This window comes from Andrographis paniculata, unplaced genomic scaffold (genome assembly GCF_009805555.1).
Source record: "Andrographis paniculata isolate CXL003 unplaced genomic scaffold, ASM980555v1 Contig80END, whole genome shotgun sequence".
Lineage (NCBI taxonomy): Eukaryota > Viridiplantae > Streptophyta > Magnoliopsida > Lamiales > Acanthaceae > Andrographis > Andrographis paniculata.
The window spans coordinates 2,779,400-2,801,489 of NW_026137618.1; the positions used below are offsets into that span (position 1 = coordinate 2,779,400).

Consider the following 22,090-nt stretch of genomic DNA (forward strand, 5'->3'; position numbering starts at 1 on the left):
ACGAAACAGAAGTTTGGGGAATCGGTTGTTGCCTTCATAGAAAAAATCAGATAGACTAAATCCAGATGTCCAATAATCATTAGCGAATCTGAATTTGCTAACATTGCAATAAGAAATATGGTGCTGCATCTGCGTAATCCGCTTAACACCCACGAAGTTTAGGATTTGGCATAGTTGACATCTAAAACAGTATGTCTAGAACGTCTTTTTCATGAGAAAGAGACCAGAGGCGAACGTGACAGACCCTAGATTGTTGAAATAAATATGGAGGATAAACTTCTCGATGTTATTGAAGAAGCCGCAACAGAAGTGGTACCGGGCAAGTCTTGCACTTGCTCCCATCTTAAGCCTTCAAAGGTTAAAGAGGTACCCAGGGTATTGGACAAGGATTGTTTGTTCGATGTCACCCATGCTGATGTAATTTTTGATGAGCTACTAATGCGCCGTCAAATCCATATCCCTAAGGGTTAGAATTTGGCTTCGTCCCAGGAAGTAAAACGGAGAATATATTGCAAATGGCACAATTCATTTCGACATGACACCGCAAATTGTCTTCTTTTCAGGATGAATATACAAAAATCCATTAAAAAATGGGCGTTTCAAACTCACCGGTGTGATAGTGGATGATGAACCTTTCTCTAAAGTTCATATTGCCACCGTAATGGTACGGTCAACCTCTTTATAAGAAGTGCCACGTCATGACGATAGACTACCTAAAAAACGGTCTTCGTCTAGTCGTGACAAGCGGGTTGTTTGCGGGCCAACCCGCGGCGGGATGGGGTAAGATTTAGGCAAAGCAACCCAACCCACCGACCGGTGGGTGGTGAGCCGGGCGGGCTAACCCACAGGCTTTTAAAAATTTTTACAATAAATATTATTTTTATATTAAATATTAAAAAAAACAGTTATATCTTATAGTTTAAATAAATGCATACTTCAAAACAAATATATAACTTGATTCAAAATTTTAAATATATTTGGTCGTTAATTTTTTTTTTTAAAAAAAATGTTAATCGAAAATATGTAAACAATAAATATATATTATTCTTATAGATATTTCAATAATTTTTATATAGAAGAAAAAAATTAAAAAACAATGAAAGATAGATAAAATCGAACATAACAAAGTTAAAATAATGAAAACTGTGACATCGTTAAGATAGTCGTAAAAGAGAATAATAATATATATTGGTTAATTAGTTTAATATAATACAAAAGTTTTTAATAAATTTATTATTTAATTTAAATTAATACAAAATATTTTAAAAAATTACAATAATATATAATATTTCATGACTTTATATATATATTAGTTTAGTTTTTTTTTTATTAAAAATTATGAATATTAGTACACAATGATGATGGTTTTTGTTGTAATAATAGGTAAGTTATATAGTAAGCATAGTTACTAAAAGTAAAATAAATAGATTAATTTCGGACGAACTAAAATGACAAAATATATAGATTTATTTAAAATATTAAAGATATAATTATAATTATAATTATATTTATTTGGCTCACGAACTAATCCACTGCGGACCAATCCACTTCCAACCCGCAGCCCGCATGGGTTGGTTTGTTTAGGCCCGCATTTTAAAAAATTGAAACCCAACCCTCTTTAAAAATAGGGCGGGACGGGCCAACCCGACGGACTCAATCCATTTTGACAGCTCAAGAACACCAATAATTCAAATCTACCGTCAGGCCAACAAGACCACCTTGCGACAAACATACAAAATCATCTTAGCAGTTGGACATCACCCTAAAAAATGTCAAGAATCCCGTCAAATTATTTTACCTCACACCAGACTAACTAGTGGTTTCTAAAATCAAAGGTTTGTGTGTTGGTCGATAACACTGTGATCAAATGTACAGCTTGGCACGATGAACTGACACCCAATTGGATGCATCGATCGGATTACATCCAAGGACATAAAGATGCAGGTGGACAATCTATGTTTGGAAATATTATAGGCATTGTCTACCAAGTCAAGAATTGGATTCATTCTGCTCATTACATCACATTCACTGTCCGTCAACAATTAATATTTTAGAATGAAGATAAGATGGTAGGAGTAGATCCGACATCTTTCAGTCACAACACCGAATCGTATGAGTTGACACTATTGTTAAAGAATATAGAAACAATTATGAACACAACCTCTATGGAAATAAAGCCTTGGAATTTATATCGATTTACATTCCAAGAATTCTAGGTGATATGCACGGCCCAAATGAGGCCGACTCCAGCAACTAGAAGTTGATGTATTGGTAGCAATCCAGAGCATGTATAAACGGTTGGAGAATACCTTTACGTTGTATTCTTATCCGAGATCTGGATTGCTACGTATTAAATCGAGACAATAGTCGAACAATGGCTTGACGATAATTCTTCTTCTATCATCAAATCATATCCTGCGATAGGCTTTGAAACAAGTCTTTCTGGATCCAGAGTTCTAAGTTTTTGGGATTTTATTTATCATATGGCTTCAAAAGACTCAACTATATGACTGAAGAGGGGCCTATGTTACCACCAAAAATTTAATCGCCCAGACCTATCAAATCGTTAAGGCGTTTATGCATTTCAGTGGTGACCAACTCTTTAGAAGTCACCCAAATGTGTGAGTTAATAAAGATAATAGATCTAGAATAAAATAAATATGAGGTCTAAGGGAGACCTACGTTACCTGGAAAAATATTAATTGATTTCATATAAGATTTTTGTTCTCAAAACCGATTAAGATTCTTAAGGTCCATTCCGATAAAACTTTTTATTTTGTAGATTATCTTAAAGCCAATCTGAAAGTCGGTTCCAATAAAAATACAAAAGTTAGTTTTAAATAATATTGTAATTTCGGTCTCAACAAATACTCTAGTTCCAAGGAAATATTTTTTATCTTGGTTCCAACAGATACTTAGATTCCAAGGAAATATTTTGGGCCTTGGTCCCGACAAATATTTTGGTTCCAGAGAAATATTTAGACCTTGATCCCAACAAATATTTTTTGTTCCAAGGAAATATTTTGGCCTTGGTCGCAAAAAATATTCTGATTCCAAAGAAATATTTTGGCCTTGTTCCAAAATAATATTTTAGTTCCAAGCAAATATTTGTATTTTGGTTCCGACGATTATCTCGATGTCGATTTCAACAACACTTTTCGGCCTTAATCCTGACAACCATGCCGAGGTCAGTATCAAAAAATGTTTTGGTGTCGAGTTTGAAGGCACGGCATTTGGTTCCAACAAACCACGCCGATGGTATCAATTTCAACAACTATTTCAACGGTACCGATTTTCAACGGAATTAAAGGATGGTAGAGGATCATATCATATAAACTTATTGAAAATTACACAAGGCAGGTGAACGTACGTGGATGTTGACACACGGAGAAAAAACGAAGTCTAGGCCAAGATTGGATTTGAATTCTAACTGTGGATAACAATTGAATCCAATATCATATTATATTCAACTCAAAAATCTTGATTACTAAAGAATATTGGATTTTGTTAACAAAGATATCATAATTTTGTTACAAAATAATAATTTTTTTGGAAGCTATCAACAAAATGCTTCTAAAAAATTTGGAAGCTATCAACAAAATGCTTTTAATATATATATATATATATTTTATTTTTTAGCTTTGAAAGCTAACTATGCTTTTAGACAAAAATGAAAACAAAAAGTATAAATTTTTTTAGTCGGAACATCATTCGAAAAATTAAGTCAAACGGAACCTTACTCAAAGTTTATAATAATAATAATAATAATAATAATAATAATAATAATAATAAGAAGAAGAAGAAGAAGAAGGTGAAATGGCTCATAACCGTCTGTTGTTTCGAAATTCAATGTAAAATCTCTCTTTACTTTAAAAATTACATACGACTCCCTTATACTTTAAAAAACGTTCATAAAACCCTATCACCATAAAACTTCCCTTGTGTTATGAGGAAATGATTTTCTATCTATATATTTTGCATGGTGGGAGGTTTCATGGAACAATTTAAAGTATAAGGGGGCACCATGTAATTTTTAAAGTAAAAATGGGGATTTATACTAAGTTTCGAAATCATAAAAGAGTTTTATGCAATATTTTTTAAAATATAAGAGGGCGTTACACAATTTTTAAAGTAAATGGGGGATTTACGCTGAGTTTCGAAACCACACGAGAGTTATGGGCAATTTTTCCTAATAATAATAGCTAAATTATACAACACCTCCTTGTGTTTTAGTACAAATGCACAAAACACCATGTGTTTTATTTATTGCGTGAAACTCCCTTGTGTTAATGTAAAGTTTGCACAGAATACCCTCTTTGTCCAAAATTGATATTTGGTTCTAAATAAAGACATAAATTACATAAGTTTTATAAAAATAAAAAACATAAAATATCTTACATAAATTTTTTGAATAAAATAAATAAAAAATAATTGAATAATCATTCATATTATAGTTTTTGGAGACAGATTGTTATCTGATTTTTACAAATACTATAAAAATAAATGATTGATAAATTATTTATATAGTTATTTTATTCAAAAAATTATTTAAAAAATATTTTATATTTTTTTTTGGTATAAAACTTGCGTGATTTAGTTCTTTATTTAGAAACAAATATCTATTTTAGACAAAGAGGGTGTTTCGTGCAAACTTTACATTAACACAAAGTGATTTCACGCAATATATAAAATACAGTTTTATCCATTTTTAATAAAACACAAGGAGTTGTTATATGATTTACCCATTAAATATTGTTAATCTTTATTAAGTGGAATTAAAGTATGTTAAATTATTTGTTATGTTCTTCCAGGACTATTTTTTAAGGATTTTTTTAGTCCCGTAACTGGACCCATTTATCATTTTAGTCCTGTAAGTGGACCATGTCGCAAACTAGTCCCATAAGTGAAAAAATTTCGCTGTTTTAATCCTCCGGCGCCGAAGACGCCCGCGTGGCTCGCCGGAGGTGACGTGTCCGCCAGGTGTCCCGCCAGGTCAGCGACACCTGGCGGACAGGTGGATTTTTTTTTTCATTTTTTTTTAATTTTTTTTTAATTAGACCAAATAAAAAAAATAAAAAAATACAAATAAAATTAAAAATAAGTTTTAAAAAAAATAAAAAAATGAAAAAAAAAACCCACGTGTTCGCCAGCTCAACGACACCTGGCGGACACGTCACCTCTGGCGAGCCATGCGGGCATCTCCGGCGCCGGAGGACTAAAACAACGAAAAATTTTAACTTATGGGACTAGTTTGCGACAGACTCCACTTACGGAACTAAAATGATAAGGGGGTCCAGTTACGAGACTAAAAAAACAGTTTACCAATTTTTTAATTGCGGTTCCCCAAAAATTATAATAATAAATACAAAATATCATATACAAAAGTGATAAAGTAAAAAAAAACTTCAAATATTCATTATAAAAATTAAAAAGTATTGTCGCTCAAAATATTTTTCAGCTTATCTGAGCGAGCCTGTCGAAAATCAGGTGGATTCTTCGGCTTCCTCCAAAAAGGATCCAAAACCGTATTCGTAAAAGTAATAAATCAGAAAAGAAGAAAATGGAACAAAGATAAAAGAGAAGAAAGAAAGAAAATAAAAGGAAGATGGATAAGAAATTAAAGAAAGCAAAAGAAGATAAAAGCAAGAATGAGAGTAAATTCTAAGGAAGAGAAATAAATTGCATAAAAATTAAAGTTTATGTGGGAAAAGAGAGAGGTGTGAACGAGGGGTCTTTACCTCTATTTATACTACTACCTACCAAATCTATATTTGTCTAAAATTCTATTTTATCCAATTTATTAATATCTTAGTAGATTATTCAAAATCAAATATTATTTTATCCCAAATAATATTTTGAAATAACAAAATGTCCCCCACAAAAGTGTCGATCTAGCAAAAATACGAATTTTACTTGATCAATACTTTTGTAACTGAATCTGGTCGATTTTCATATGGACAAATGATACTCTTCCCACGAACTGTTCCTAAGGCCGCCATGGTCCGACCGGCGTGTTGTTACCGATCTCCATTGTCTTTTGCCGTCGACTTTTTTATCATCGAAGCTCGCCAATCATCATTTCAAGCTTCTTGTTTGCAGTGTCGAATGGACTACCTTCATAAGTGCTGCAAATGGTCATCAAAGCTCCAAGACTTGACAACCACATCGTCGATATTGACCTCCATAATTTTGCTCATTTTTAGGAGTTACGAAGTTAAGATTCTTGAGACCAATGTACATGAGCAATCTCATTCTTTTTCATCACTAGAACGGCGTTGGAAATCCACTTTGGGTAGCGGCAAGTGCGTATGAAGTTAGCTCGTAACAACCTCTCTATTTCTTCCTTAATTTTTTAGAGGATGTCTTGATTAAACCTCCTCTGAGGCTGCTTGTGAGGTATGAAATTAGGCTTTGCCGACCATCGATCTTTGACAAGGTTTCAGGTCAAACTGGGTATTTTGTCATCTTTTAAATCAATAGGTCTTGTTAGCAGGGACTGATCCTCCCCAAAGTCATATATTTTTGCCTCATTACCAAGCAGAGATGTTCGAGCCAACTCAAGAATCAATTCCATCATAAATCTCCTCGTTTTCAGGCTGTGACTCGGCCTTAGAGTAAACCTTGAAACCTCTCGAGGTCAAGTTGCATTCTTCTCATAATTCAGCTCTTTGTAACATCATGGACAAAGGAAATACTTGTAGAGAATAGAAAATCACTTCTAACGCATGTACTTCTGTCAAAGGATCGGACTCCGCTTCCACAACTTTGACACGATTTTCTTTCCAAAACATTGCGCATTGGTGCAAAGTCGATTGAACGGACTGAGAAGTATAAATCCAATCTCGTCCAAGGATCGCTGAATAGGTAGACTTTCCTTCAATAACAAAGAAATCCATCGAATGTTTCCATGATCCTACAGAAACTTTAGCAATCAAAACCTTGGCGGCTTTGTGCGCATTGCCGGTGAAATCGGTAGTGCGCATTCCATTTGGTACTAAGTCGTTGCAATTCTTTCCAATCTTTCAAAATATTGATAATTTTATTATGTTAACTAATACCCCACCATCAGCTAACACCTTTTTGATCCGATGCCTATCAAACGCTATTGTGAGAAATAAAGGCTTTAAATGATGTGTTTCATTCTCCATCGGTTTCTGAAAAATTATGGATCCAGATGGAGCAATTTCTCTTGGATTTTCTTCATTTATCCACATAATAGGGCTATCATTTTCTACCCAAATATCTCATTCTAATGTTTGGGCTGATCATTGAGGAGTGGCAAATTCGGCGGGTCAAAAACCGATAGCATTTATTGCAAATTTATTTTAGGATTGAAGTGCACGGTAAAAATCTTCATCTAAAACAATGACATCAAAACTTGGTTCAAAAAAACTATCTTCATCATAGATATCGTCTCTTGATTCTTCCTTGGGCTCCTTCAAATTGAACGTAATTATTGGCGCTTTATCCTTGTCTTTATTCGTCGTGGCTTGCGAAGTGCTTGCTTTAGCTTGGTGGGTTGGTCCCCATTCCTTGCGATCATTTAAAGTCAAATGAGGGTCATTAGAGACTATTTTCGTATGAATGACGAGCTGCGAATCAGCGTCATCCGTAACAATTTGTGCATCGCTGCTCTGCTGCTTCGGCCTCCATTATTTTCGGCTATTTAAGCGATGCCGAAGATTCTACAAAAAAAAAATTACAAATTACTACGGTAACATTCCGTCACAATTGACAAAATCTCTGTCACAACTTTCAATTACAATGGAATTTGCATCCAAGTGGGAGTTGTAGTAAAAATTATTGTAGTAATTTAAAGTGACAACTAAGATTTTCAGAAAATTGCAACAAAAGTAGTGACTGTTATTTCCATCACAACATTTTGCTACAGAATTTTACTACAAAAAATGTGTTACTAATATATTGCATTGCAAGAGAAAAGAACTGTTGTTGATTCCGTTGCTATTTTTGTTGTGAGGGAATATAACTATGGTTACTTCCATCGCAATTTCTAAAGTAAACCACCTATGCAATTTGTTTTTTCTCGTCTTTTGCCAATTTTTCCAAAATTATTGTAGTAATTTAAAGTGACAACTAAGATTTTCCGTTGCAGAAAATTGCAACAGAAGTAGTGACTGTTATTTCCGTCACAACATTTTGCTACAGAATTTTACTACAAAAAATGTGTTATTAATATATTGCATTGCAAGAGAAAAGAACTGTTGTTGATTCCGTTGCTATTTTTGTTGTGAGGGAATATAACTATGGTTACTTCCATCGCAATTTCTAAAGTAAACCACCTATGCAATTTGTTTTTTCTCGTTTTTTGCCAATTTTTCCAAAACCTATATAAAAAAATATTAATTCAATTCTCCATAATCAATCCAATTATTAATTCGATTAATATCTATTGTCAAATATACGATAATTTATTGAAATTATATAAAATTTTCAAACCTAAATAGTGTTTAATAGACCACAAACACAATAACTTTTAGTATCAGTACTGCAACTAGCAAATATAAGAAATATGTACAAATTTATTTCTAATTACCATAATAACATACAAAAACAACTAAAGTCGTAATTAAGAAAACATATAATAGTGAAATATCATGATACCGGAGCACTACCACCATCTGAATCGGGGTCGGGCCTATGAATAGATGATGCTTCAATACGTTGTAATTACTCCATAATGGTCAAGTTCAATTTGTATATGGCTCTTTTTTTATTCTCCATATTTGTAACGCGTTGTTGCATTATTTCCCAATGACTACATCCCTCACCAAGCTTTGTCCGCAACTCACTTAGGTCACACTCCATCTTTGTCAATCGTTCTTCAAGGATGAATGTCACTGGAGTACGACCATCGTTGCAGAAGGATGATGGTCGAGGAGGAACAGTCTCCACTAGTGATCCCAGCCCATATATACGATTTTTTTGTCACGTCGTACTACAGTGAGAAATACGTTATCCAGATCATATGATGTATTTCCTTATTGAGTCATTTGTGCTTCAACGGCATCCACCTCACTCTGAAAATAATTTAGGTGAACACCATGTTAGTTTTCCAAAAAAAAAAAAAAGAAAAATCATTGATACAAACTAATGATAATAATATGACAATGCATATGATTACAACAATAAAATTCACAAACTTCAATAAATGCCCGGAAGAAGGCAGCCAAATCCAATTGAAGTCAATATTTCAATAAATCTATAAATTTCATTGCCTTATCAAAATTCTTAGATCATGAGTCTAATCAACCAATACAAAACAAAATGCTTGCTCTTGAAGTATATTGAGATCAATGATTACTCTTCGTGTTCATTAATTTACAATACTAAAGAAAAATTCACATAAAGTACATGTCCAATTTAACCAAAAAATAATATATTCAATACCAAAACTACAAACATAATAATAATACCAACTTAAACCACCAACCAACTTGAGGATGAATAATAAATCTATCCCAACAAACATAATAATAACACCAAATAAAATTTAAGTCATCATAAGAATTCCATTGAAATTCATCAACAACTTCATAATAAAGAATGCATGACAACAAGAACCTCAAAATGAACTTGTCTAAAAATATAATAAGTTCATTATCGAACAAAATTTAAGCGATAAAATATTTATATTTAGAATAAGTTATGAAAACAATAATGGAAATCAACTCACAACTACTTTAGTTGCTTTCGCGTTAATGAATGTGATGCAATTAAGTTCTTTAGAATGAACCCACTTATAGGTACAAACCTTATTCATCCACTGAATATTTGCAAACAATTAATAAAATCAATAATTAAATCTAAAAGATATTAATCAATGTTAATAACTAAATAAAGAAATACCAGCTTTTGCGCTGACTCCATAAAAGATCGTGAGCCACCAGTGTGCGTCGACTTAGCACGACCAGTCATATTCCCACGATGCCTATTATTTTTTGTTGTATCTGATTTATGTTTTGCATCATCAGATCACCAAATTTTCCGCCACTCAACCATTATTGTCTCATCAATTTGCTCATCCGGATTTGTCCCCCGGCCAGATCTAATATCATACATCCAATTACCATATGCAGCGCGAGCCTTGGATTTCAACTTCTCCTTAACTTGACCATCCACTGAAGAGTCTCAAACAACATATTTATGTATTTTAATGTTAGATGCAAATGCTTTAATATCCTCATGTAATAAAGTACAACCCATATATTATTTAAAAATTATACTTACATACCTTAAATTTTTTCCAATACCATTCCTTTATGATTGCTGGAACCTTATTCCAAGTGATTCCAGCCTCATCAACATTAGATCGAAACACTTGACAGAATTTTCTAGTAACCTTACGTGGCCAAAATAGGCTGAAATATTAATCATATTAAAATTATAAGAATAATTTTTAAACAAATATTCATTCCATTCAAATAATCTCAAACATGCCATCATCCTAAACGATGATCGAAGACCGGGCCCCAGTAGTGGATGAAGCTGGAGGCGGAGCTGAACCTAAAATGAATATATAAATAATTAATATCAAGAATTAATAAATTATATTAATGATATTTAGTACTTAAGAGAAGTTCCTGCATCTATGGAAACTGAATCAGGTACCTCTGACAGTGAGCCTACAATATATATATATATATAACATATTTAGGATTTTGATGGAAAAAAAAAAAGTAAATAAAATCAGGTGAGTTCTACAATATAATACACACTTATGACCTTAATAGAAATAAATAAATAAATAAATATGATCCTATCTAAATACCTGGGTCATCATCTGGATGCGCAAGTGCATCATCACAACGCTCACCCTGACCCTCTTGGGCTCTAACAAGTAGAAGGGCCTCATCAATATCCTTTGCATCTGATCCCAAGAGCGATCTCGAGACATCTATATTGTAAATGCATAAATGAATAAGTCTCGATAGGATTACAAAAAAATAAATAAAAAAAATATAGAATAGTATGTATACCAATTATTTAAAATATTTCATTTCTCACTATGTATTAGAATCTTCTTCATCAGTTGACAACTCAAATAATAATGTTTCATCCTCGTTGGTTTCCATATACACCTCTTCATCATCCGAATATCAAATACAACCAATGGGATTCCACTATCACCATCAACATCCACCAGATTGAAACCCTCTGCAATACTAACCACTTCAATGCTTCATGTCTGTACTGTGGGGTCTTGATAAGTTTAATGTTCAATCATCATCTTTTTATCCCCCTCTTTTATTTCAATCCAATCGTGAGGCTTAACTCTACAAACTGCAACCCAATCATCTTTGTCTCTTTTTGTGCTTGGGAACGAGATGTAGGATACTTGTGATGCTTGCATTGCCAAAATAAATGGCTCATATGTTTGGAGGTGCTTCATTTTGTTGATCTCTACTATGTTATATTTCTCATATTTTTTTGTACCCACACCTATTGTAGGATCATACCAATTACATTTAAAAACAACACACCGTTTAATCGGGAGTGACGGGAACTCTATTTCCAAAATTTCTTCAATCTTTCCATAATATTCGAGTCCACCACCTTCTATGGATACTCCACTATTGTAAGTTTCTCTTGTGGAACCACGATTCTCATTATGGAAATAATATCCATTTACGAAGCAGATAGTGTAAGTGTCAACTTTCATCAATGGACCATGCACAATGTCTCTAAATATACAATCAAGCTCTTCGTTTTGTGATGCCTACATCAATAGGTATTTTCAAAGTGACAGTTAAAAAAGAGTTATGTTAAATTATTCATAACCTAAAATATTATGATAACACTTACATATTTAGCAAACCACGAAACAAAGTTATCTTGAAGTTGAACACCTAATTGTGCATCGGTAATTTGTGGGTTTTCTGCCCTCAAAATCTCTTCAAATTTCCTGCCAAAACTATTTTTGTTAATATCTCCAAATAAATTAAATGACTTATAAATTTGACTCACACAATAAAAGGTTTAACTTCAGGAATATTTAACAGAAAATATTTATGAATCGCTTTTCTCTCCACCATGTTTAGAAATTGCGTCTTTCTTTTTCCTTGTAAACGAACGGGATGGTTAAATGCAGAAATTTTGGTCAATCGATTGAATATAGGTTCTCCATCATCTTGCCTCGGTACATTCCCAGTCCGTGTCAGTACGTGTTGCTCAAAGTACTACAAGCAGAAAAAAGATACCTCACGTACTAAGAAGGCATTGCATATGGAACCTTCAACTTGTGCTTTATTCTTTACCATCAGTTTTAAGCGATTTAGAAACCTACAATTGGAAAATTATTAAGAAGGTAGTTCCATCCAACTGTTATTGAAAATTTAAAAATATCTATCAAAGTGATACATCCAACGAAATTGGACGGGGCCACCGACATGAGCTTCATATGATAAATGGATTGGAAAATGTTCCATGCTATCAAAGAAGCCAGGGACAAAAATAGTCTCTAATTTGCACAGGATAATTGCAATCTCATTTTCCAGTTTATCCATATCGCTTACTGTAATCACCTTCGATGTCATCTGTCAAAAGAAGTTGCTCAATTCAGTCAATGCTTCCCATATATTTTTAGGCAACAACTCACGGAACCCAATACAAATAAGTCCTTACATAAAAACATGACAATCGTGGATTTTCATGCCAAACATACTAAGCTTCTTCATATTTATGCATCTACCCAAGTTTGACATGTATCCATCAAGCATCTTTAACTTCTCAACCCAATTTAAGAACTCCTTCCGACGGACTTTGTCCAAAGTGTACGCCGCATTAGGATAGCACTGTCAGACCGCATCATACTCAAATTCTTTTCTATCACAAAAATTTTCATATCTGTCCGCGCTTTTGCATTTTTTTTCCCTTAACATCCATAATTGTATTAAAAATATTTTCGAATACATTCTTCTCAATATGCATCATATCGAGATTGTGTCGAATGAGCAAGTGTTTCCAATATAGGATGTCCCAAAAAATACTCTTCTTGCGCCATCCACATTCTTTGCATAAATTCTTGTTTGTTTCATTTGCATCTTTCTCAATAACCTTTACACAAATTAAAATATGTACTTTAATATGCAAAAAAAATTATGAAAGTATTTATGCAAATGAATGTGTTATGATGAAATTTATTTCACCTTTCTAAAGCTACAACTTTCAAGTTCACGAATCTGCTCAACTCCAGTTCTTTGATGAGGTGGCGGCCTGAAATCAATTAGCCCATTTTTTAACTTCTTTTCGTCACGTCAATATGGATGGTCTTCGGGCAAAAACTGTCGATGTGTATCAAACCAAGACTGTTTAGAACCGGTAGGCAGTTGAAATGATTTAAGTTGATCCTGACAAACTGGGCAAGCTGTTTTCCTCAATGTTCCCCACCCAGACATCATCGCATATGCCAGTAGATTACCAATCGTCCACATTAAGGCAACCTTCATATTAAAATTTTGTTTACTTGAAGCATCCCAAGTTTCAACACCAACATTCCAAAGAGTTTTCTACTCATCTATCAATGGCTGAAGATACACATCTATTTTTTGTTTCGAATTAGCACCACCCGGTACAACAAGTGAAAGAAATAGATATTCAAAACACATATTAGGAGGAAGATTATAGGGAGTAATCACAACCGGCTTGGATGAATATTTTTTCCCCGATTGCCCAAATGGTTGGAACCCATCTGGGCAAAGTCCCAACCTCACATTTCTAGTCTCAGAGGCGAATGAAGGATTTGTCACATCAAAATGTTTCCATGTCGCAGAATCACAAGGATGTCACATATCATCCAAACTAGCGTGTCGTTGAGTCGCATGCCACCGCATTAAAGAAGTTGTTAGAGCAGAAATACATAACCGTTTAAGCCTTGGTGTCAATGGAAATTAAAATATTTTTTCTGTGGACTTCCGGAAATCTGTTTCATGAATGATACAATTTAGTTTATTTTAGTTTTTTCTATAGAGGACTGGGGCGGGAAATTTCTTGTAATAAGTCTCCCAATCAACAATGGCTTTGATCTTCCCCGCCTCCATCTTGGAAAGCCAAACCAAAATCTTTTCCTTTTTAAAGATTTAATGAGTTGAGGAATCATTACCGCAAGGCATAGAGGGGGAGGTCATAAGCGTCTATACCGTCAAATTGTATAACGAATGGGTAAGCATTTTCCATTTTTCTTTTTTATCGAGGCTTTCCTCATATTTTTCAATTATGTAGACCAACATCATCCCGCTAGTACAACATACATCCAAATTGACAATAATCGATTTTCTCAATGGGGAGACCTAATCCCTCGATCAACTTTTTTGTTTCACAAAATTTATTAACAAAGCAATTATCCTCTGGCATTAATATGAATTTTGGCTTTGTTTGTTATTATTTGAAGAAATGTTGTAGTAGTAATATATTTCACTTCTTTATGTTTGATTGTGTTCAATTCGTTTGTAAGGAATTTGATTAGCCAATTGAAGCCGCTTGTGTATAAATGAACCTGTAAAAATACAGCTTATGTATAAAAGAAGTCGTGCAAGCATGTAATTTGTGTATGCTTGAGAAAGTTGTGTAATTGAATAGCTTGTATATATAAAGGAACCAATGCATGGTGTGCAATGATAGAATTTCTGTATATATGAACCTATGCAAAAATGTAAATAAGTAACCACAATTAGACAACAATTGATAAACTTGTGTGCATTGCCAAGAAGAAATAAAATTTTACTTAAAAGCACATCACATAAACAAATCCCAACACCTAGATCCCCAAAGATTTCAACTTGCACACCATATTGAAAAACCAACAATCCATCACATTCTCCAAAAACAAATCCCAAGGCCTAAGGACATACGGTTTCAATCATTTGACTCACAAGAAATCTTAACACCTAATTCCCAGGAATTTTCAAACATATTGATTCACAAGATCAAATGCAAATTAAGGCCAATAAATTTTCGTTAGGCGCTTGGAGTCTCTACTTCTTCTTTTTGGTGGGTTTATCTTACTTTCTTGGATTGATTCTCTTTTTAGCATTTGAGGCACCTTCTATTGTTATTTTTTATGTTGGTTGGATGTGTGCTTCGATTGGTGCTACGACTTTTGTGTTGCCACCATCTACTCTACTGGAAACACACAATTGAAGGCTGGATAAAGTGATGAATGTGTTTCCTCCTTTAACAATAACAAGTGTACGAATGATGTTGGACGTCGAAGGCATCTACAACGAAATAGAGTTCAGTCAGTACATCGAGTTGTAATAAAAATTGCATATAACGAAAATGAAAATGTTACTTGAATTGAGGCCATTTTTTTCCTTAGACCGATGGTTTTTTCTTTTGAACGAGCAGTAGTGGTAGCCTATAAACAAAAAAAATGAACAAGACAGTTCACTTGTGAAATGAAAGTGAATGTAAGTTCTACAATACATTGTTGTCTGAATTGATGTTATTTTTTTCCTTTGACTACTGCATGATCTTGCTGTTGATGGAGCATCAGCAAGGTCCTGTAAACATTGAAACCAAAAAAGATAATTTATCAAGTGAAATGGAATTGAATTTAAGTTTTATAAAGCATACCTTTGGGAGATAATCCGACTACCTAGGCATTGGCTGAGAGGATGTCTTAGAGCACCGTGTGTTCTGGGCATCTCATCTCATATCCTCATTTTAAGCACTTTCCACTAGCTCACTATTCGAAGGTAATTTTGGGCAAGTGTTGGAGTTATGCCCAAAACCTTGACAGGTTTTGCACCTGATTTCTCTAGGTCCACCTTTAAGTCTATATGGATTTTTTAACTTTTGATGGGGTTCATTTGGTTCCATGCGTCTCATGGTTACTGGCCTCCTAACATTTTTATTTTCAATTAGTGGGAGAGGTGCTTCCTTGGGTGTTTTTTCCCATAGCATTTGTGGACATAAGTCAATGAATCTTCTCCTTTACACCAAATTGCGGTTATTGCATGCTTACAAGGGACGCCTGTTAAGTCCCATTTTCGGCAACTACATGTTCTCTCCCTCACAATAACTGTATATTGGTCAAAAGATCCAGTAATTTGAAAATTTCAATAATCACTTCTCATTGGAATGAATTAAGAAGCCTCTTCCATCTTTTTTTTTCATTATTTTCATTATTTTCGGACAAAGTAAATCATCCCATTTTTCAATTTTCTCCCGATTCAGTAGCATCCTCACTATCAACAAGTTTCGAATATTCTTTAACATGGAAATAATTGGCTTATCTCTCACTTCCATAATAAAACTATTGAAAAACACATATTGTTAAAAAATATGTCGCATCTAGGATACACACTAAAGTGTGACCTAGACCAATGATTCGGGCTCTTATTTACTAACCAATTAAACACATCTTCTAAAACCTTTTTTTATTTCCTCAATTCTTCATTTAAATTCCGGAATTGTTGTAGCTTTAGCTGCTGCCCATAAAAGCCTCTTCAGTACAATGTCTGTATGACCATCACGTTTCAAATTTGTATATAAATGTCTCACACATAAGCGATTCTCAGCTTGGGGCAGAATGGATTCGAAAGTAGGAATCAATCCCTTTTGATTATCACTCATGAACATCCAATTATGTCAATCTTCAATATCCAAATCCCTCTTCAACCGCTCCAAGAACTACAACCAACTGTCCTTGTTCTCAGCCTCAACCACAGCGTATGCTATAGGAAAAATATTGTTGTTCACATCAATACCCACAGAACCTAACAATTGCCCTCCAAAGCTATCCTTAAGCCAACAACCATCAACACCTACCACCGGCCTACATCTTTCAAGAAACACTCTCTTGCATGCAGAAAAACAAACATATATCCTCTGAAACCTTTATAATCCAAATTCTTCATCATCTATAAGTTTCAAAGAGATAGAAGTGTCTGGATTACATCTCTCAATCTCATTACAATAATCCCACAGCAGGCCATACTGCTCCACATTAGACCCGTGCAACAAATCTAAAGCTTTCCTCCTAGCTCTATATGCCTTCGACATTGAGACCTTGTACCACAATGTTCTACATATTTCATCCTTAAAAGCTCCAAGATCCAACTTCGGATTCTCCTTCAAATTTTTTCATAAATGTCTTCCCAATCCAGGAAGACTTAGTACTTGGATTATCATAAGTCCATCCACATTTTCTATGAAGTTCATTCATGCTAGGCAACTGTCATGCTTTCTCACTCTACACCTTAGATACGAGCGCAAACCACTCACACCCTTGTTTCTTGCATGCTCTCAATATACTTTTGTCAATCTTTGCAAAATTTCACACCTATCCCCCTCCTAAAACAATGGCTTTCAATGAAAAACTTAGTCTCAGCCCTCGACTTAAACAACAACCCCAATTTCAGCTCCGGATTTTCACAATCTGTGTTTGAATTATATATTTCAAACTATCTTGTCCCCTCCTTTTCACTACCATCACTTCCCATCCCACTATTTAACTCACTATCACTACCCATGACATCTGTCTCACCATCTTCCTTTTGTAAAGTGTTCAAAATATCTTCAGCAATTGTGGAATCATCCAAAATAAATTTTTCTTTCATCCTACCTTCAATGTAACTCAACTTCATTATCCGAATCATCAAAATCAGAATAATTTTCTTCCATTTCACCTTCTACACCATCACCAGCCCAAGGAACTTCATTACCTAAATACTCTGTTCCACTAATTACATTGGACTGAGGATCTTGGCTAAGCCCGGTATCCAGATGTTCTAAGTATATTTCGAGTTTATAATTATCTGGAATATGTTTTGCCATCCACAAACTATCTCTATCACTTTCCAAACACTTTCATTGTTTATCAAAGTTGTTATCGTACTTCATCCAAAACCTAACACTATTCGTTTCTTTATATCTCAATCCTTTTGCATATCCCCACATTCACAACATACTTAATTTATCCATATCAACAAAATCAAAATAATCATGTTCTCCCCTTAAATATCCCCTACGGGGCCTATGCCTCATCACCCCGCCAAAATAAATTTTCAAGGTGGCAGACATATCTTCATTGAACATCGTCCCTACATTTGAGTAAGACTAAGTGTTTCACATAATGTAATATATTCATTCTAACAAATAGGAAAAAAGACATAAATCAACACCTAACCACAATCTTATTTTCTTGACATAATTAACTTCTTAACAAATGTTATCGAAATTGCATTTAGTCCGTCGAACTGACACAATGTAATCATTTCTTTACATCATTTTATAGAAATTAAAGCCTTTCAAAGATGAAATCAAATAAATACAACAACAATCCTAACGCAGAGTGAAAAAATTCATATTACATTAACCTTAAGCATATTTCAGAGTAAGAGCTTTGAACTTACTGTAATTTGGGGTGAAATCAAGAGCGTGTTTGCTTCTACGAGCCATTGTCAACTACACATTGGAATCTACGCCTCTACGACGGAATTAGAAAAGCAAACTCGTGAACTAACTCCGTCTTCAATCCAGCTCGATTAAGGATGGCGATAATCGATGGGAGTTAGGGCTTTGCGATTCTTAATAGGGACGGTGTTTCGGTGGGGAAAATAGAATGGCGATGATCAATGATAGCTAGGGCTTTGCGACTGGATTGATGAATGGGAGAAGGGGATTGATATGGGGAAAATAGGGATGGGTGAACCGGCCTAAGCCGAACCTGTTTAAACTGAACCGGGTCGATGGAGAACCGGATCTAAGGCGAACCGGTTCAGGATTATCGATGGTCATATGGGTAGCACATGATTACTCTGTCAACGACGTTATTTAATTATCCTTAATTTGGGTCTAATTGACGTTTAGACTTAATTTTGCGCTGATTAGTAAAACAAGAGAACATTATTTATGAAATTAATTTTATAGGGGCACAAATTATAAAAATGGACAAATATAGGGATACAAATTACGAATACCCCATGATTTTATCATTAATTGTGCTCAAAACCATAAGAACATCTAAATTTTCAACCTACACGAGAATGCTTGGTGATATACCTTTGCTCCGCCATTTGTTATTATTCAAAAAATACAATTGGAGAACACACTAAATTATTTAAATGAATAAATACCAAGACCGAATCAATTTTAGTAATAGCAGAGAAGTAAATTAAAATAGAAAACAGATAGTTGCTACTAAACAAAGACCTTTTGTTCTGTTTCTATGCATATGAATTCATTCAAGAATATATTAAAATATTAGACATGTTATGGTAGCAACGACAATATGACATAAATATTAAAAAATTACCACGCGGTAATAGAGTTGACTCGGTCGGACATACTCCCAAAGTCAACTCTCCTCCTGCACCACTATTTATTTTTCACCTTAGGTGGAGCCAGGGGCTAGGGCTAGGGCTAGGTTTAACGTATGTGGCTGCTGATGGGAAGGGTAAACAGCCAATCTCCGGCGGCGGTGGCGGTGGCGCTGAAGCACTTTAGCCATCCTCACGAGCTTCTCCCCGTCGACGTCGCCTCTCCCAGGCACAGCCTCTGCTCCGGCTGCGGCCTCCAGTCCAGCGCAACCATGTACGCCTGCTTGCCCTGCAACTTCGCCCTCCACCAATCCTGCGCCAAGCTCCCCCGCCGCATCACCCACCCCTGCCACCGCGGCTGCACCCTCTCCCTCCACACCACCCCTCCCTACGAAGGCGGCGCCTTCAGCTGCGACGCCTGCAGCCTCCAGGGGGACGCGTGGAGCTACCACTGCGCCGGGTGCGAGTACGACCTCCACGTGACGTGCGCGTGCAAGCCGCTGGAGGCGAGGCACCCGGCGCACGCCTCCTGCCAGCTCAGCCTCACTTTTAAGAACCCCTACGCCGACACCGCAGGATTCTCGTGCGACGTCTGCCGCCGGATCGGGAGCAAGCAGTGGCTCTACCGCTGCGACTCGTGCCAGTTCGACGTGCATTTGGACTGTATTAGCGCCGCCGCCGCGGCGCTGCAGCACCAGCACTCCCTGCCGGCGGGTCCACTGTATCCTCCTCCTCATCCTCCTCCTCAGCTGCCACACAGCGCAAGTACTGGCGGCGGAGGAATAAATAATCCGGGTGGAATGGGAATGGGAATGGGAAGCAATTTGATGATGGCGGCAATGCAGGGATTCGTGGAGGGCGCGTTTCAGGGGATCGGGGAGACTATTGTGCAAGATGTGATCACGCAGGCCGGCGGCGGATCGGAAGGTGCCTTTGCTATGGACGCCGGTGGGGAAAGTTATGCGTCTGGCGGGTATTAATTATTCTCATATGTTCATATTTGCAGCTAAAATTCATTTACCATATATATCTTGGTTTGATTGAAACTTGGGTAATAATGTAATGCATACCTTTTGGTTTGATTTTATTTATCGCTCATAATATGTACTATCAATAATGTATATGCATTCCCGTTCCATTAAATCTAATGAAAATTGAAAGCCACGGGTGTATATAGGGTAAACTTAAGTGGACGGGTTCTATGGTCAATTAAGACCATGTCTCAAAAAAATTTAAAATGACTTCTTTTATTCTCTTTATTTTTTTTTTTTTTGTCATACTTTTCCTACTTCATCATTGGAAAAACCGACTTTATTTTTCATCTATATCAAAAAAATTTATTTAGACAAATTTTAATTTATTTTTTCTCTACATATTTAAATTATTTATTTTTAAAGTAATTACAATAATAATTGTTCTTATTTAATATAAAAATTTATTAATATTTTTTTCATATTTTTGAAAATTATCGTATAAATTATAAGATATAAATAAAATTTTGGCCAATAATTTAAATGAGGCCTTAAATCCAAAATCACAAATATGTGTATTTAGACTGTATTCTTATTCAACCCACGTACCTGATCCATTACTCTTTTGAGATCAAATAATAGCCGTCCAATCTGGATCTTTTAATTCGAGCCATTAGATTTCAAACCCTAAATTGAGATATACATATAGATATATATATATGTATATTGTTAGGATTATGATGCCCTAACAAATATTTGCAAAACTTTAACAATGACAAAAATAAGAACGAGAAATTTAAAGGACACAAGGATATACGTGGTTCGGTTAAGATGACCTACATCCACGGGCAAAGGCGGAGCAATTGTTCACTGTCAAAAAAGAATATAAAATATACTCGAATAACCATTTTAAAGCCCACAACTCTCAATATCCCAAAATACACTCAAGGCAAAATAAGTAACCCACAAATATATATGGAAAGACTACTTGTCTAATTTTGATGTGTCTAAAACCCAACCCAAAGCTACAAATTTATAGAGAGGGTTATGGTTAATTTGTCACCACAAGCAATGTGGGACAAAAAATTTCTTTCAACTTTAAAATACTCCAATGTGGGACAAAACCACATAACAAATTTTCACCTTGGCGTGTCCAACATTGACAAAATAGTGAGCTTGCTCCACAAAAGCCCCATCGGGCTAAATCACGAACACTGAATTCCAATCCAACTCAAGCACTGTTTGAACTTGAGGACTGAGGACTGGAAGAGATTTTGTAAACATATCAAGGATTCTCCTTTAAATCAATTTTATAGAATACAAACCTTATCTTCAGCAATGATATCTCTGATGAAGTGATACTTCACATCAATGTGCTTTGTTCTGTCGTGATGTCTTTGGTCTTTAGTCAAGTATATCGCAATTTGACTGTCACAATGAATAAAAGTAGTACTCTGATGTAGACTGAGCTCGCCCAAAAGACCTTTTAACTATAAAGCTTCTTTAATTGTCTCTGTTACTACCATATATTCTGCCTCTGTAGTAGACAATGCCACAACTGGTTGTAAGAACGCTTTTCAGCTAACTGCACAACAGCCAATGCAAAATACATAGCTTGAGAGATATCTTCTTCGAGATCTCCAGCATAATCATAATCAACATATCCAACCAGAGAACTACTATTTCTTCCAAACTCCAAACATGCATTTGAAGTTCCTTGTATGTAACTCAGAATTCACTTCACAATCTACCAATTTGGTTTTCCAGAACAAGACATATATCTACTAACAACACTGACTACCTGCGAAATATTGAGACGGGTGTATACCATTGCGTACA

At 35.1% G+C, this 22,090-nt stretch overlaps 1 protein-coding gene and 1 long non-coding RNA gene across 2 annotated transcripts; one reads left to right on the top strand and one right to left on the bottom strand.

Annotated features, from left to right (window-relative positions):
* Positions 1–8,607: 8,607 nt before the first annotated feature.
* LOC127240850 (uncharacterized) lies at positions 8,608–11,924 on the bottom strand. The gene is made up of 6 exons (XR_007836383.1): positions 11,824–11,924; positions 10,998–11,737; positions 10,790–10,915; positions 10,253–10,524; positions 9,868–10,139; positions 8,608–9,038 (listed from the first exon to the last, which is right to left on the bottom strand). It is a non-coding gene; the product is annotated as an uncharacterized LOC127240850 (long non-coding RNA).
* Positions 11,925–19,267: 7,343 nt separating this feature from the next.
* On the top strand, positions 19,268–20,481 carry LOC127240849 (uncharacterized). The gene has a single exon (XM_051259693.1). The coding sequence runs from the start codon at positions 19,397–19,399 to the stop codon at positions 20,258–20,260; it is 864 nt and encodes a 287-aa protein (XP_051115650.1). The 5' UTR covers positions 19,268–19,396; the 3' UTR covers positions 20,261–20,481.
* The last annotated feature ends 1,609 nt before the right edge of the window (positions 20,482–22,090 follow it).